The 17,330-nt window shown below is 34.6% G+C and overlaps 1 protein-coding gene across 1 annotated transcript; it reads left to right on the forward strand.

Moving 5' to 3' along the window:
• Positions 1-86: 86 nt before the first annotated feature.
• On the forward strand, positions 87-17,098 carry SYPL1 (synaptophysin-like 1). Its single transcript, XM_014536929.1, has 5 exons — positions 87-117; positions 6,817-6,941; positions 8,610-8,814; positions 13,779-13,967; positions 15,428-17,098. The coding sequence occupies exons 1-5, from the start codon at positions 100-102 to the stop codon at positions 15,557-15,559; spliced, it is 669 nt and encodes a 222-aa protein (XP_014392415.1). The 5' UTR covers positions 87-99; the 3' UTR covers positions 15,560-17,098.
• The last annotated feature ends 232 nt before the right edge of the window (positions 17,099-17,330 follow it).

The following is a 17,330-nucleotide window of genomic DNA, read 5'->3' on the forward strand; positions in this document are numbered from 1 at the left end:
GATCATTTACAAGCAATGGGAAAGATTTTAAAGGAAGGAAAATGGGTGCCACATCAACTGAATGAAAGACAAATGGAAAACCGAAAAGTCATCAGTAAAATGTTGCTTCAGCAGCACGAAAAGAAAGTCTTTTTTGCATCAAATTGTGACTGGTGATGAAAGTGGATTTATTTTGAGAATCCCAAATGCACAAAATCATGGGTTGATCCAGGTCAACCATCAACATCGACTGCAAGGCCAAATCGCTTCGGAAAGAAGACAATGCTCTGTATTTGGTGGGATCAGGAAGGTGTGGTGTATTTTGAGCTTCTAAAACCAGGTGAAACCATTAATACTGATCGCTACTGACAACAAATAATCAATTTGAACCATACTTTGATTGTGAAATGACCAGAATGGTTCATAGGTCAACACTCAACCACTGAGCCACACCGGCCAGGCTTTACCAATTATTAACTCTTAACTGAAGACTCCAAACTATGTGCTGGACATTACCTCGGGCTCTTTATATCTGTAACTAGATTCCATTTCTTTATATTTCTTCTTGGGGGTGGGGAGGGGGGGAATCCCTTGATAGTTATTATCCTGATTATGGCCCTGGATCCATGGAAGGGAAAGCATTATACTGCTGTTCAACAGTGTATCAGACCCATTTGTTTCTTTTCTCCTTTGTCTCTATTGCCCTAGGAGAGTATTAGTGTGAGATGTCTGAGGTTTTACTGCCTATGTTTTCTTCTAGAATTTTTATTATTTCGGGACTTACATTTAAGTTTTTTATCCATTTTGAGTTTATTCTTGTGTATGGTATAAACTGGTGATCTAGTTACATTTTATTTTGCATATATCTGTCCAATTTTCCTAACACCATTTATTGAAGAGACCATCTTTACTCCATTGTATGCTCTTGCTTCCTTTGTCAAATATTAATTGACCATAATGGTGTGGATCAATTTGTGGGGGTGGGGGGTGGGGTCTCTGCTCTGTTCCATTGGTCTATATGCCTATTCTTGTGCCAGTACCACGCTGTTTTGTTACAGTAGCTTTGTAGTATAGTTTTATTACAGTATTATGATCCCTGCAAGTTTGTTATTCATTCTCAAGAGTGCTGAGGCTTTTGGGGTCTTTTCTGGTTCCATTTAAATTTTTTAAATATTTGTTCCAGATCTGTGAAATATGCCATTAGCATTTTAATAGAGATTGTGTTGAATCTGCAGATTGCTTTGTGTAGTATGGACATTTTAATGGTGTTAATTCTTCAATCCATGAACACTGCATATGCTTCCACTTGTTCATGTCTTCCCGTTTCGTTTTTTCAGTGTCCTGTAGTTTTCCGAGTACAGGTCTTTTATCTCCTTGGTTAAGTATATTCCTAGGTATCTTATTTTTTGTTGTTGCCATGGTAAATGGGATTTTTTTTTAGTTTCTCTTTCTGACAGTTCATTATTGGTGTATAAAAATGACATCAATTCATGGGTGATCATTTGTATCCAGTAGCACTTTGCCAAATTTATTTATTAAATCTAGCAGTTTTTTGGTGTATTCTGTAGAGTTTTCTATGTACAGTATCATGCCATCTGCAAATAATGACAGTTTTATAGCCTCCTTTCCGATTTTGATGCCTTTTATTTTTTTTCTTGTCTAATCGCTGTGGTTAGGATTTCCAGTGCTATATTGAATAAGAATGGTGAAAGCAGACACCTGTCTTGTTCCTGATCTTAAGGAAAGCACTTTTAGTTTTTGCCAGTTGAGTATGATGTTGGCTGTAGGTTTGTCATATATGGTCATTATTATGTTGAGGTATGATCCCTATATTCCCACTTTGCTGAGAATATTTATCATAAATGGTGCCAGATTTTATCAAATTTGCACCTACTGATAAGATCATGTAATTTTTATTCTTCGTTTTGTTTGTGACGTATCACATTCATCGATTTGTGAATATTGTGCCAGCCTTCCATTCCTGGAGTAACCCTTTGTATATGATGTATGATCTTTTTGATGTATTGATGGATCCAATTTGCTAATATTTTGTTGAAGATTTTAGCATCTATAATCATCAAGGATATTTGCTGTAATTTTCTTTGTAGTGTCTTTATCTGGTTTTGGAATTAGAATAATGCTGGCTTTTTAAAAAGAGCTTGGAAGTCTTCTCTTCAGGTTTTTTTTACAATAGTTTGAGGAGGTTAGGTATCTGTTCTTAGAATGTTTGGTAAAACTCACCTGTGAAGACATCGGTCTATGACTTTTGTTTATTGGGAGTGTTTTGATTACTTCTTCATTTCTTGTTATCGGCCTATTCAGGTTTTCTGGTTCTTCCTGATTGAGTTTTGTAAGATTATATGTTTCTAGGAGTTTGTCCATTTTGCCCATGTTGTCCAATTTGTTGGCATATAGTTATTTAAAGTATTTTCTTACAATGCTTTCTAGTTCTGTGATGTCAGTTGTTACTTCGCCTCTTTGATTTCTGATTTTATTTATTTGGTTCCTCTTTGTTTCTTGATGAGTCAGGCTAAAGGTTCATCAATCTTGTTTATCTTTTCTAATCATGGTTTCACTGATCTTTGTATTGTTTGTGTTTAGTCTGTCAGTTATTTCCGCTCCGATCTTTATTTTTCCTTCCTTCTACTTTGGGCTTTTCTTGTTCTCTTTTTAATTCTTTTTGTCGTAGGGTTAGATTGTTTATTTGAGCTTTTTCTTGTTTCTTGAGGTAGGCCTGCAATGCTATGAACTTTCCTCTTGGGATTGATTTAGCTGTGTCCCAGAGATTTGGGGTGGTTGTGTGTTTGTTTTCATTTGTTTCCAGGAAGTTTCTGTTTTTTTCCTTGATCTCATTGGTAACCAATTAATTGTTTAATAACATGCTATTTAGCCTCCATATATTTGAATGGTTTTTTTGTGTTTTTATTATAGTTGATTTTTAGTTTCATGCCATTGTGATCTGAGAAGATGCTTGATGAGATTTCCGTCTTCTTCAGTTTGTTAAGAATTATTTTGTGTCCTAACATGTCTATTTTTTAGAATGTTCCAGGTACACTTGAGAAGAATGTATATTCTGCAGCTTTGGGATGAAATGATCTGTGATTATCAATTAATCCCCCTGATCTGGTGTGTTGTTTAAGGCCTCTGTTTTCTTCTTGATTTTTCTTCCAGAAGATCTATCCAGTGATGTCAGCAGGGTGCTAAAGTCCCCCTACTATGACTATATTGCTGTCAATTTCTTTCTAAAGTCCACCAAGAATATTCTTTATATTTTTAGATGCTTCTATATTTGCCAGTGTTATATTTTCTTGTTGTATCGATCCCTTTAATATTATGTAGTAACCTTCTTTGTCTCTTTTATGGGCCTTTGTTTTGAAGTCTATTATGTCAGATATGAGTATTGCTACTCCTGCTTTTTTCTTTCCATTTTCATCTGTATGGAATATATTTTTTCATCCTTTCACTTTTGGGTTGTGTGAATCTTTTGCTTTGAAGTAAGTCTCTTGTAGATACTATACACACACACACACACACATATGACATATATACATATTTTCTTATTCAGGTACCCTATGTCTTCTGATTGGAGCATTTAACCCATTTACATTTAAGGTTATTATTGAAAGGTACTTATTTATTGCCATTTTCTTCTTTTTACCCATCTTCCTCTCCAAAATCATCTTTTTCTTAAAGCAGTCCCTTTAACATTTCTTGCAGCATTGGTTTAGTGGTAATGTACTCTTTTAGTCTTTTTTGTCTAGGAAGCTCTTTATTTCGCCTTCAATTTTAAATGATAGCCTTCCTGGGTAGAGTAGTCTTAGATTCAGCTCCTTGCTTTTCATTGCTTTGAATATTTCATGCCAATTCCTTCTGGCCTGAAATGTTTTTGTTGAGAAATCAGCTGACAGTCTAATGGGAACTCCTTTGTAGCTAACTTTCTGTCTCTCTCTTGCTACCTTTAAGGTTCTTTATTTGTCTTTAATGTTTGTCACTTCAATTATAATGTGTCTTGGTATGGGTCCCATGAGGTTCATCTTGTTTGGGACCCTCAGTGCTTCCTGCACTTACGTTACTTTTTCCTTCACCCACTGAGGGAAGTGTTCTTGTCATTATCTCTTTAAACAAGTTTTCTATTTCTTGCTTCTCCTTCTGTTTCCCCTGTGATGCAAAATGTTGTTACGTTTCATGGTGTCCCAAAGATCCCTTAAACTATCCTGGTTTTAAATTCTTTTAATTTTTGCTGCTCTAATAGAGGGGTTTTTCTACTTTGTTCTCCATTCACTGATTTGAGCTTCCACTTCATTTAATCTACTTTTAATTCCTTCCCATGTATTTTTTTCCTTCCTGTGTATTCTTGATGTCAGACATGGTAGTCTTCATTTCTGACTTGTTCTTGTTCATGGTTTCTATTTCCTTGTTCATGCTATCATAATTCCCACTAAATTGCCTTGTAATTCTCACTAAATTCCTTGAACATCTTTATAACCATTACTTTGAACTCTGTCATCAGATAAATTGCTTTCATCCATTTCATTTTTATGGAGATTCTTCCCTTTCTTTCATTTGGGGTTGTTTGTCTCCCCATTTTAGCTGTCTCTTTGTGTTTGTTTCTATGTATTAGGTAGAATTGCTTTCCCTCCCAGTCTTTGTGGGGTGGCCTTCTGTAGTAAATGTCCTGTGGGACTCAGTGGTGCAGTCTTCTTGATCTCCTGAGCTGAATACTCCAGGAATGACCGTTTTATCTATTATATGAACTCTCCTGTTGTAATTTGGTCTTGATTGCTGTTGGCCTGTTCATGTGTGTGATCAACCCTCAGCTAGCCGACTGTGAGGCTCGACTCTGACCATGTCATGCAAGTTGTTGTACAGGAGTGCCAGCGGCTGCAATGGGCAAGCAAGTGGCAAGTATCTGCGGAAGTGGCAGTGACAGGGTTCCGGGGAATCATAAGTTTTACACTTGGATTATGGTGATTTCAGATTAGAAGTGTCCTCAACACCTCCTTCTCTGCTCAAGGCCTTCATAGACTGAAATCCAGGTGTTGGCTGGGCTATATTCTCAACCAGAAGCCTGGCTAGAGTAGGACCAGCTTCTGTGGCTCTAGAATGCATAGCAGCTGTGAAGCCAGTATTGGAGATAGAGGTCCTCGGAATTATCTTTTATCTTTTGTTCAGAAGTGACTACTGTTAAAATTTTAATGTATAACCTGTTTAGTTTTTGTTGTGTGTGAATACATAGATGTAGACACATACACAATGTATTGTTTTTATAAACTTTATATGTAATGACCATTTTTCTATATAATTAGATATTTCCTAACATTTTAATGACTACATAAGGTTGCATTGTTTAAATGGATTCTAATTTATTTGGTACCCTGTCAATGTTTAGGATGCTTCCAATTTTTTCCTTTACGAGAGCATTATTACTTTTTTGTTTTGTTTTTTGGCTTGATCAGGAAAACAGATTTCCAAGTACTTTTTGAGACCTAGAATATCCACAGTGAGGTCTTATAAGCTCATGAAATAACATCACTTCTTTGTATACAATCTCTTGGTTTTATAGTTACCCTTGGGTTCCAAATAAAAACACCTCCAATTCACCCCTTTTGATTTTCATACCAATAAATAAGACTTTCTCTGAATTTCATACTCATATTTAATGGGTACCCCTGGAATAAATGAATTTATATGTGGTTTGGTATACAATTTTCTGTGTTACATTCAGGAGAAAATAAAATCACATTTGTTGAGAGTTGCAAGTAAATTTTTATTTTTATTTTTATTTTTTTAATCCTCACCCAAGGATTGTTTTAAGTCGATTTTGAGAGAGAAACATCAGTGTGAAAGAAAAGCACCAATCAGTTGCCTCCCATACACGCCCCAATCAGGAATCGAACCCACAACCTATGTATGTTCCCTAACCAGGAATCAAACCCACAGTCTTTTGGTGTACAGGATGATGCTCCAATTAACTGAGCCACCTGGCCAAGGCACAGTAAATATTTTAATGTTTTTCACCATCTATGTTTAAATTTATAGTTAAGAACTTTTATATTTTCTATAATCCTATATAATAAAGAGCTAATATGCAAATGGTTGTCACACCCTCGCACCTGGGCCGTGGGACCTGAGGTTGTGCCCCCTAAGCTGGGGGACCTGAGGCTGTGCCCTCCCACCCCGGCACTGGGCTGGGGGACCTAAGGCTGCGCCCGGGGACCTGAGGCCACGCCCCCCCCACACCCAGTGGGGCTTGATGGGGGATCTGAGGCTGCGTCCCCCAGCCCTGTGGAGCTTGATGGGCGTGGGGCTGGCCGGGTCTTGGGCGATTTCGAGGCACACATGGGTGGGCGGGGACTTGACCCTGGGTCCCATGGCGCACCCCAGACTCTGACAGGAGGGAGATTTTCGTACACATTTTACTAATTTTCTTTCATGTCTGACACTTCTATTATAGAGAAAGGGCAAATAGCAATATTAAAATATTTCCTCTAATTAATTCCTTTTTTTCTTTTTGCTTTTTATTTATTTTTAATTTTATTTTATTGTTTAAAGTATTACAAATAGTAGTACATATGTCTCCTTTTTACCTCCATTGACCTCTCCCGCTGTAATTTGACAATCTGTTCGATGCTTCTCTGCCTCTGTATCTATCTTTAATTCCCTTTTAATGTGCACGAATTTTGTGCACCGGGCCACTAGTGTTATATATTTCTGTGATGTTTGTGAGCAGGTTTTTAATAATAATTTAAGGTTTTAATGAGCCATGTTTTGGGTGTAGTAATGCTTTTCTTCCCCCTTCCCTCTTTTTTTTTTTTTTTTTTTTTTGTCTTTATGTAGGTTGCTTCTATCTTTGCTTTTGCCACCTGTGGAGGTTTTAAGGGCAAAACAGAAATTCTAGTGAGTTGTCCTCCTAAAATTCCTGACAATAAAACCATTACAGCTACTTTTGGTTATCCATTCAGGTGAGTTATTGTTTGTTTTTATGGTTTAACAACTCTTTTTACTTTCTTATTGACCCATTAAGATTTCCAGCAATTTATTAATCTTGAAGGATAAAAAAATTTTAATTGCATCCTCATTTGTAAATAGTGGTCATTGATACTCAAACTGTGGTATATAGACCAATGTCTGTCTGCCAACTGTTTCCCTAGTCTATGGTGAAATAAATTATAGAAAATGGGAGTAAGCATTTAGAAATTATTAAATGACATTGCCTTGACATTTGTATTCTATCATCCTACAGTGGATTAGAAATTTAATAAGAAAACAGAGACTGTTTCATCACCATAGTGTGAGAAGTCATGATGTGGAAGCAAACACAACTTATGAAAAAAATCCAAATTTCTCATGTGTTCGCCATTACTAAATAATAGTGTTCTTTATATAATTTTAGGACATGGATTTATGTGAAATGAGTTTCTATGGAGTTCCTATCCTATCATAAAACTTCATTTTCTTACCCTCAAATTAAAATGAATTTTTCTTGTTAATCCTCACCTGAGGATATTTTTCCTTTGATTTTTAGAGAGAGTAGAAGGGAGGGGGAGAAAGAGAGGAACATGAATGTGAGAGAGACACATCAGTTGGTTGCCTCCTGTACTGGCCCCAACCAGGGCCAGGGTTCAAGCCTGCAACCAAGGTACGTGCCCTTGACTAGAATCGAACCTGCAACCCTTCAGTCCACGGGCTGATCCTCTAACCACTGAACCAAACAGACCAGGGCCAAAATGAATATGTTGTGAATTCTTCTATTTGACTTTAATATTCATTGAACAGTTATTGAATGTGTCCTATGTTTAAGCCATAGTGTGAAACTCCTTTCACTTACTCTAACTACTTACTTGACCTCTCTAGGACTCAGTTTTTCTGTTCAGTATATTGGAAATACTACCTATTAAGGTCATTTTGATGATTAAATTAATTCTTACATTAAAGATCTGTCAGTTAGCAAGTGCTTGGTATCATTGCCTCTCCATCTCCCAACTCTTCTCTTATAAATTTGCTGTACAAGGAACTCTTACTGCATCTTTAGCAATAAGTACTCTTGTGAATTATAGATAGGGAAAATTAAAGACAAGGTGAAGTTGGCAGGTAATTAAATCCAGGATTAAAATGTGAATTATTATAATTGTTTCTCCTGGTGCTAGTCACACAGTCTCTTTCTTAGAATGGAATATTATGTCTCAAATTGTAAACTATTTTGTATCAGCCCTCTTACTATGTTACAGTTTTAATGCAGAAGATAGTATCTGAATTTGTAAATGTTTAAGTCTGTATTAAATCTATCACAAATCAGTTACTAGAATTAATGTATAATTTGTATATATATTATGAAAATCTTAAATTCATTTTAATATTTGAATTTTTCCTTTTATTTCAAAAGGAAAATGTTTTTAATTTACAGGATAGAGCAAAGTACGTTTACAGTTATGAGTACATAAAGCACAGAGTTTTGTCATGTATTATTATTTATTAATTGTTATTTTTCCATGCAAACAACTGTAAACCTACTTTTGCCTTGTCCTGTATTTGGGGAATATTTTTTTAAATGTCATTTTAATATTCTGCCTATGTATTTTTGTCTCTGTTGGGGGAGTCCAGATAATTTATTGGTGCCTTTCTTTTAATAGGTTGAATCAGGCATCATTTCAGGCTTTTCCAGTAGATGTGTGTAATATAAGTTGGAACAAGTTAGTCCTTGTTGGAGATTACGCTTCTTCTGCACAATTCTATGTTACGTTTGCAGTCTTTGTCTTCCTGTACTGCATTACTGCTCTTCTGCTCTATGTTGGTTATACAAACCTATATCGGGATAGTCGAAAACTTCCCATGATTGTAAGTAATCACTTTCCTTTTATACAAAAATAATTTGTATATGATAAATATGTATTATATTTGCAATAAAATACAGATTTCCTTACACTGTAAATAAAAATTCTTGTCATGAGCGAGTTCAACATATTTTGACCTATGTTTGCCAAGAGGTTGAGTTTTCTCCTGTTGTCATGTTTAAGCCAATTCTTTTAGGGTGTTTGAAGCACTTTTTCTGTACTCTAGGGAGTGCTGAGGTTTTCTTCTTATTCTCTTTTAACCTGGGAAAACCTCAGGTACGTAATAGAGCATCTTAGGTTGCAAGTAGCAGAGAAATTAAGTAGAACTGCTGACCATACTAGTAGTTTCATAACTGTGGTCCTACTTCTTACCTTTTTTCTCTCTTCTCAAAGACCCCCTGTATGCCTCTACAATATGATCTTGAGATTAGTAGTCAAGAAATTAGCAAACTATAGCCCACAAGCCAAATCTGATTCATTGTTTTTGTTTTAATAAAGTTTTTTTGGAACATAGCCACACTCAGTCATTTACAATATTGTCTATGACTGCTTTCATGCTACAGTGGCAAAGTTAAGTACTTGTAACAGAGATAAAAAATATTTACTGTCTTGCCTTTTTTTAAGAAAAAAAATTGCTGACTCCTGGTCTAAATTCCTTAATTGCTTAAGTTAAAACCTGATGCAGATAATTCTATAAGTATTAAAGAATTCAGCATTAGTGGCATTCATGAGTTAATTTTGAAACTTTAGATGACAACAAAAGATTTGGATTTGAAGTCCTAGCACCATTCTTGACTTTAGTCTGCTGAGCTAAAGAATAGAAATAATCTCTAATATTTATTAGTAGAATCTGCCCTGGATCATTGGTGACAGATTCAGAGATAAGCCATGGGTTTAAGCTTGACCTCCACTACAGAAAAATAAGTACAAAGGCAGTATTAGTGTTACTGACTTGAAGGGAGAACCAGAGGTGTTTTTTGTGATACTGGTCATTTATATCTTGAGAAAATATTGACATGCTAATTATTTATGAGTTTACTTTAAAGAGAAGGTATTTAAATATGAAGAAATTATGAAATAAGATAACAGGTTTTATTTATTTACTTATTTTTAATTTTTGCTGCCTGGATCATAAGAATGCAAATGGTAAGTAAGGAATAAAACAACTTTTTATCATCCATGTTTATTTCATTTTTTATATATAGAAGAGATTCTTAAACCTGACATTTTCATAAAACATTTCTTTATTGTTAGGTGCCTTCCAGAAAGGTAGACATCAACTATTTGTAATCCTTAATCAACAGAAATTACATGTTTGGCAGCTATAAAACTATAATGATCAGATATTATATTTTGTTAAAATTCTTTATAACTTATATTTAAATGAAGACATTTCTTGCTATGTTGTCATTATCCCAACAAATTTTTAAGTTAAATTTAGCAGTGAGCCTTTCATTTCTCATATTTTGTTTAGTAAGCTTTAAAGTGACCACACTTTTAAAATCAACATTCAAATCTAGTTTTTTTCTTTTTTCAAAAAATGTTTATTGATTTCAGAGAGGAAGGGAGAGCGTGAGAGAGATAGAAACATCATGATGAGAGAGAATCATTGATCAGCTGCCTCTTGGATGCCCCACACTGAGGATCAAGCCTGCAATCCAGGCATATGCCTTGACCAGGGAACCAACCATGACCTTGTTCATAGGTCAATACTCAACCTCTGAACCATGCCGGCTGGGCCAAATCTAGTTTTTTTTGTGGAAGGTTTTTCTGTCTAATAAAACTGATCTAGTTGCATCAATCAGAAAGTTAAAAGTAATTTTTCACCTCAGTGATCAATTAGTGGTCATATAGAGAGATAATTCAGAATTAATTACTTAAGTGCTTTTTTGTTGATATAGCATATAATAGATGCTTTTTGTAGTAAAAGTCCAGCTTCTAAATTAAATTTTGAGTTCTACTTTTATTTTATTTTATTTTTTAAATATATATCTTTATTGATTTCAGAGAGGAAGGGAGAGGGAAAGAGAGATAGAAACATCAATGATGAGGGAGAATCATCGATTGGCTGCCTCCTGCACATCCCCTACTGGAGATCAAGCCCGCAACCCAGGCATGTGTCCTTGACCGGAATCAAACCTGGGACCCTTTAGTCCGCAGGCGGACGATTTTTCCACTGAGCTAAACCAGCTAGGGCTTGAATTCTACTTTTAATTTAAACATATGTAAAAAAAATTTTCTTGAGATACCCAAATTTTTAAATATAGCCAAATATGACATTGGTTTTTTATTTTAAAGTACTGTTTGTTAATGATGACATTCTTTTATTTTAGCAATCCTCTGCTAAGGTATTTCTAGGAACATTTCAATTGTGACATTAAATCCACTAGAGGCCCAGTGCACGAAATTGTGCATGGGTAGGGTCCCTAGGCCTAGCCTGCAATCAGGGCCATTTTCCGCCTGATTGCCAGTTTCCAGTCCTGCCCAGTCGTCATTCACTCTGGTTCCCCATTGGCCACCCAGCGATTGGAAACTGTGGGCTGCGGGGAGAGACCGAGAGGTGGTCAATACACCTTATAGCGACTAGCTGATCGGTCATTCTGGTCGTTATGCCATTATGGTTGCTGGCCTTTTATTATATAGGATTATAGTTCCCTTTTTAAGTAAATGTACTACTTTTTTGTGTTAAGTAGCAGGAACTTAAGGGTTCTAGGCCATGTGGAGAATCAGAAATACCATAAAATAAAACCAAACAAATATAGGGTATCCCAGATCCTAAAAATCTCTTATAAATCATATCCTGATGATTGGTAGGACTAGGACTGCCATAGGCAGCTGCAGTGTGAACTGCTGCAGAACTCCAGGTATGCATGGTGCATTGTCTTAACTAGAATCCTGAGCAGGACAAAATCTATCTTCAGAGACCCACATTTCCTCCTCATCCTAGGGTTACTCAGTGCATCATTTTCAGAAAAGTTTTTGAAGTATAAGAATGTCATGTCTTAAGCCATCAGCCAAGTAGATTTAAAGAACATAATCATGAAAGGGAAAAACCAGCTTGTTGTTTAATTTGGAGGGGAAAAACCTAAAAATTAAGAGGATTTGATGTATATATTGGTCAAAGCTGTGAACTTGAGCCCAGAGATTACTTTTTAAACATGTGATAACCTCATACATACTACTTCTCAGTTCTCCAAAAGTCATTGTATTTCTAGCAAGGGTTTAGGAAATGTCTACCTGCAGCAAAAAGGAACTCCCTCAGTGCAAAAATTTAAGCTATAAAGTTTCTGTCCTTTTCTCTTTGATCTACATTTGTTAAAAGGATCAGTAACAGTAGAAAGCTCAGATACAAAATGTAAATACCTCCATGTTTGTAAAGTTAGTCGTATTGTTTTGGGTTCTCTAATCACAAGATATTTATTCAATGTCATTTTGACCAAGTGGACAAGCTACATGTAACATAATTTCTGTATTTCGTAAGAGTTACTGGTGTTTATCCTAAATAAATAACTAAGAGCTGGCTGGCAAAAGTAATTAAAAACTAATCAGATTCATTTTTAAAACAAAACACTTCTGGGATAAGCTCCAGAATCCATTCCTGAGCTTGGAGTTTCGCTGCAGCTGTGTACAAACTCATACTAGTAGCCTTGAGTATACCCTAATACATAACATTAAAAGATAGAAATTTTACATTATTCCCACTTTGGTCTTTAATTTAAAGGAAGACTAAAAAAAATGGGACTTATATTTTATATTACACAAATGCATATTTTTAAAAAGTGTTATTTAGATCTTTATAACAATACTAATTGACAAATTTTAGTTTCTCAGCAGAAAGGATTGAGTAAGAGTAGATGTTTCTTTTCCTTTCTTCATCCTATTAGTTCGAGAAGAAACTATCCAAAATATTAAAAACTTCAGTTCTGATTTTAGAAATATAATAACTAGCAAAGACTTTAGAAAATTACTAGGATAAGATATTTTCAGAGAGATTTCTTTCTTGTTCTTTTATTATTATAATGAGCATTCTGAAAATTTCATGATCATGAATTTAAAAAGACTAGTCTTCCTGATAAGGCTTTTCACCATTCGATTTTGCATATCATGGAGAATTAGATTTAAAGTTAGTTTTGTCAGAACAATCTGATAAAGCAGACAAAGAGTAAGGGAGTTAAAGAGTATATGCAAGGGATTATATTGAAGGACCTTAGAATATAAATTAAGGAGGGAAATTAGAGCATAAATGAGGTTGAGAGACAATAAACAAGTGCTAAGATCAGATTGTAGGTCTCCATGGGGGATGTTTTTAAGGTGCAGTGCCAGAGAGAGGTAGCTGGAAAGAGAAGTGCTAGTGGGGAGTGGGCTGTTTAAAATAGAGAATTTGAAGGGATACAATTATTGGTAATAACGGTCTAAGATATGATCCTGGGAGTGAGTGGCTTAGGTATGCTTGTGGTAAGGGCTATGTAAAACCTTGATTTCTTTTTTTTTTTTTAATATATTTTATTGATTTTCCACAGAAAGGAAGGGAGAGGGATAGATAGTGAGAAACATCGATGAGAGAGAAACACCGATCAGCTGCCTCCTGCACACCCCCCACTGGGGATATGCCCGCAACCAAGGTACATGCCCCAGACCGGAATCGAACCTGGGACCATTAATTCCGCAGGCCGAAGATCCATCCACTGAGCCAAACTGGCTAGGGCAAACCTTGATTTCTAATGTAAATATCTTTCACTCCTAAAGAGATGATTGAGTCTTATTTAGTGTTGTTGCTCAGGCTTTGGGCTAGTAATAATAAACAGCAATGTTTATTATGTTGACTGTGCCCTTTTTTATAAAGTGTACATGAAGGCCATTTCTCAGTACCATGGGATTCGATGTAATCTCAATTCCTTCATTATGGATTTAAATTTAGTATTTTTAAATTTACTGTTCATTATTAATTCATACTTCTTTTTACTTTAGGACTTTGTTGTTACTCTTGTTGTCACATTCTTGTGGCTGGTGAGCACTTCAGCCTGGGCTAAAGCTCTTACAGATATTAAAACAGCTACCAGTCACAGTATTGTCCAGGAACTTGCACCCTGTCATTCTTCAGAATTGAAGTGTTATTTTGGCTCTGTGACTAGTATGGGATCCCTAAATGTATCTGTGGTATGTATGCAGTATTTATAAGATATTTCATTTCGCTTATTTGAAAAACCTTACCTAATAATTTAAGAAAACAATAGCTTTTAATAATTTCTAGATGTGTTGGGTTTTATTTTTAGTAAACTGTCAGAATCCTGGTTACCATATAATCTTTACCTTTATAACAACAAAGAAAAGTTTGTTAGAAAAGTTAGAAAATGGGTTTGAACAAGATCATAATTGAGTCTTTTTTATCATTAAAATTGACTAGGCAAGACTTTTACCTGATAGGTATTTATAATAGTCACTAACATTTATTAAGTCAATATGTCAGGTGTTACACTAAGGGCATTACACTCATATCTTACGTGATCCAACAATCTAAGGGAATGTGGGAGGTGGCACTATTATCTTCACTTTACAACTGGGAAAAAATGTAGCTCCTGTTAGTTCACCCAAGTTGGCAAACCAAGGTTTGAACTAGATCTGACTTTATAACTCGTTCTCTAATCTTACTTGCTCTGAGTATGAAAGTAATACTTTTCTGGCTTAATAAATAACCTAAAAAATTAAGTCTACATAAATGTACATATTCTTCAGTCCTCTATTTTACCAAAATTCAGATCAATATATAATTAAATATAATGTTATATGGAGTATATTATGTTTAGGAACGTCTTCGTGTCTTTTTAAGGAAGTGTTGGATGAAGTTAGCACTGCCTTATAAAGCAATTTGGCCAAATTTTTGCTTTATAACTTTGTAATCGAAAAGTCACCTTTTTTGCACTTACATCGATTGATAATATCTGAAATGGACAGTTTCAGAAATGTTTTTGTATGCAAATATACAAAAAGGTATAAAGCTTTGCCTTCAGTAATATGATAGTACTCTCAAGCTTCTTATCCCACTCTTACTTCATATTCTTTTTATAAATATAAGAACATATTTATATTTCTTGAATTTAGGGAAAAAATGTGAAAATAGGGCAGCTTCAGTTTATTCATCTTTGAGACTTCTTACCAAATTTATACCAGAGACTAATGTAAGATGTGAAATAAAGTTCTTCTGACTCCTTTTCTCTTCTACCTATTGTTGGAGTAGGAAAGATGGTAGGTAGTAGGGGGTATAAAGTAGGGAAGTAGGAAAAAATACACAAGGCAACTTAAAGGAGCGATTTCGTTATGCTCTCAAATTTAATCCTATTTTTTATAGTAGTGAGCATGCAAAAATAAGATTATTTTTAGTCATGGTTTTATATGTTACAAACTTAGAGATTTAGCTTTTTTCATTGGGAATAAGTCATTATATATTCGAATTTGGTGTTTAAATATAAAGTATTTTTTATTCCATGTCATATGTAGTTTAAACTTCAAATGAAATGATGGTATACTGCCTGGAAATGTTAAGTATTTAAGGAAAACTAAGATGGGTATGAATATTTAAGTAGATATTAGATCTTCATGTTTATTTTTCTCTTTCTTAGATCTTTGGCTTTCTGAATATGATACTTTGGGGAGGAAATGCATGGTTTGTGTACAAGGAGACCAACTTACACAGTCCATCAAATACTTCTGCTTCTAATACCCAAGGAGGTATTCCACCTACTGGAATATAATTTAAGGGAGAAGTACACTGTATAAAATATACATCTATACTATGACCTGTTGTCAACATCTTGAGAAGCATTATGTGTTTCTAATAAAAGTAATGGCTTTTTCAATAAATTGGTGGGTTTAAAATTTTGCTGCTTTTTTACACAAAGCCTGTACCTTTTCCAGAAATTTAAGATGTAAATGTATTCGTACATGTAAATTTGAAAATTCAGGGCCTATTATGAGATGATACACATTTTAAATGAACATTAATTTCTTCACTAACTTGTTTGCCTTCCAGAGTGTTTACACCTTAAGCTTAACATATATCTTCACTCAGAAAAGAGTTATATTGTCATATCATAATAGGGAGAAAAATCTATTTGGAATATACACTACTGTCAGTTTGTACAGATCATATACCTAAGACCTATCTTTAAGAAAGCCTTGATTACATAAACCATATTTAGAAAAAAACATATTTAGTTGAGAATTTATATCTGGACATTGTTTATATGTATGGAAAATTTTTAATTGCAAAGACTGGGTGTATGTTTTATTTGTTTTTCTAAATGACCTACAGTACTTAATAGGTGTGCTAAAATGTTTTGGGAGTGGGGTTGAAAATTTTTAATAGGTGTGTGTTAAATTAATAATTCTGTCTCATAAGATGTAAGCTTCCATTATGCTGATTGTTTAATAGACTTGCTATATAAGCAGAAAGAACATGGTTCAACTAGATATTTTTATATGTATGGGCATTACTCTTAGTGATATTTGTTGTCCTTTGTTGCTCATGCCACTTAACTGCAGGTTGAGACCTATTCTCCTTGCAGGTAGAATAAAATAATGCACTTTTTTTGGCAGACCCTATTCATATGGTTAAAAAAATGAAGATTGCCTTTTATTTTTGAAACCTTTAATATTTAGATTCAATGAAGTTGTTATTGAATTTAGCATTGATATTGTAAAATAAATGCAATTCGGATTTCATATTTCTTAACATTCATTCTTATTTCACAAATGGTTGATAAAGAAATTATGCATCATAAACAAGGAATCTTTGATGTTTTTAATTTGTATTTCTCTGATTGCTATTGAGGTTGGTGATCTTTCTTTGTATTTAATGGCCCCTTAGGTTTCCCCTATTCTGTATTGCCTATTTATCTTCATGGATTGTGCTTTTTGTGTCTTTAGGTATATTTTGAATCCAGGGCTTATTCACATTTTGCTTCCTAATCTTTTTGTTGTACAGGCCAGATTTTGTATTCTTACCACTTGATTGTTTATTTGTGAAGCATGTCTTGCTACTGCCTTATTTTTGTTGATTTTATTCATGACAAGAATTGTCAGTATGAGAACATATCTTTTATGCAACCAACTTAATAAAGAAGTCAAAAGAAAGAGTGCACTGATTGTTATATTACAAAGAAACTTTCATCTTAAAGGCATGAGCAATGCAAAATAAAATTAATTTTCAAAGCAAGCAATAGAATATCACAGTAGTTTGTTGGGGTTTTTTTTATGTTTGGCAAGGAATAAAAGATAAAAAATGCTTTGGAGACCCTGCGTCTATCCTTTTTTTTCTTTCAATCTCATTTTTTAAATGTTTGTTTATAACCTTCAAGCGAAACCTTTTCTAATTGACTGTCCATCAATTAGGCACACAGGTTCTTGATTAAGTGTGCATGCCCTGGAGCCTAACTGAATTTTAATCTTGGCTTCACCACATACTAGCTAATTAACTAAGCAAATTACTTACCTTCTGTATGCCTCAGTTTGGTTATCTGAAAA

Source organism: Myotis brandtii, unplaced genomic scaffold (genome assembly GCF_000412655.1).
Source record: "Myotis brandtii unplaced genomic scaffold, ASM41265v1 scaffold17, whole genome shotgun sequence".
In the NCBI taxonomy this organism is placed as follows: Eukaryota; Metazoa; Chordata; class Mammalia; order Chiroptera; family Vespertilionidae; genus Myotis; species Myotis brandtii.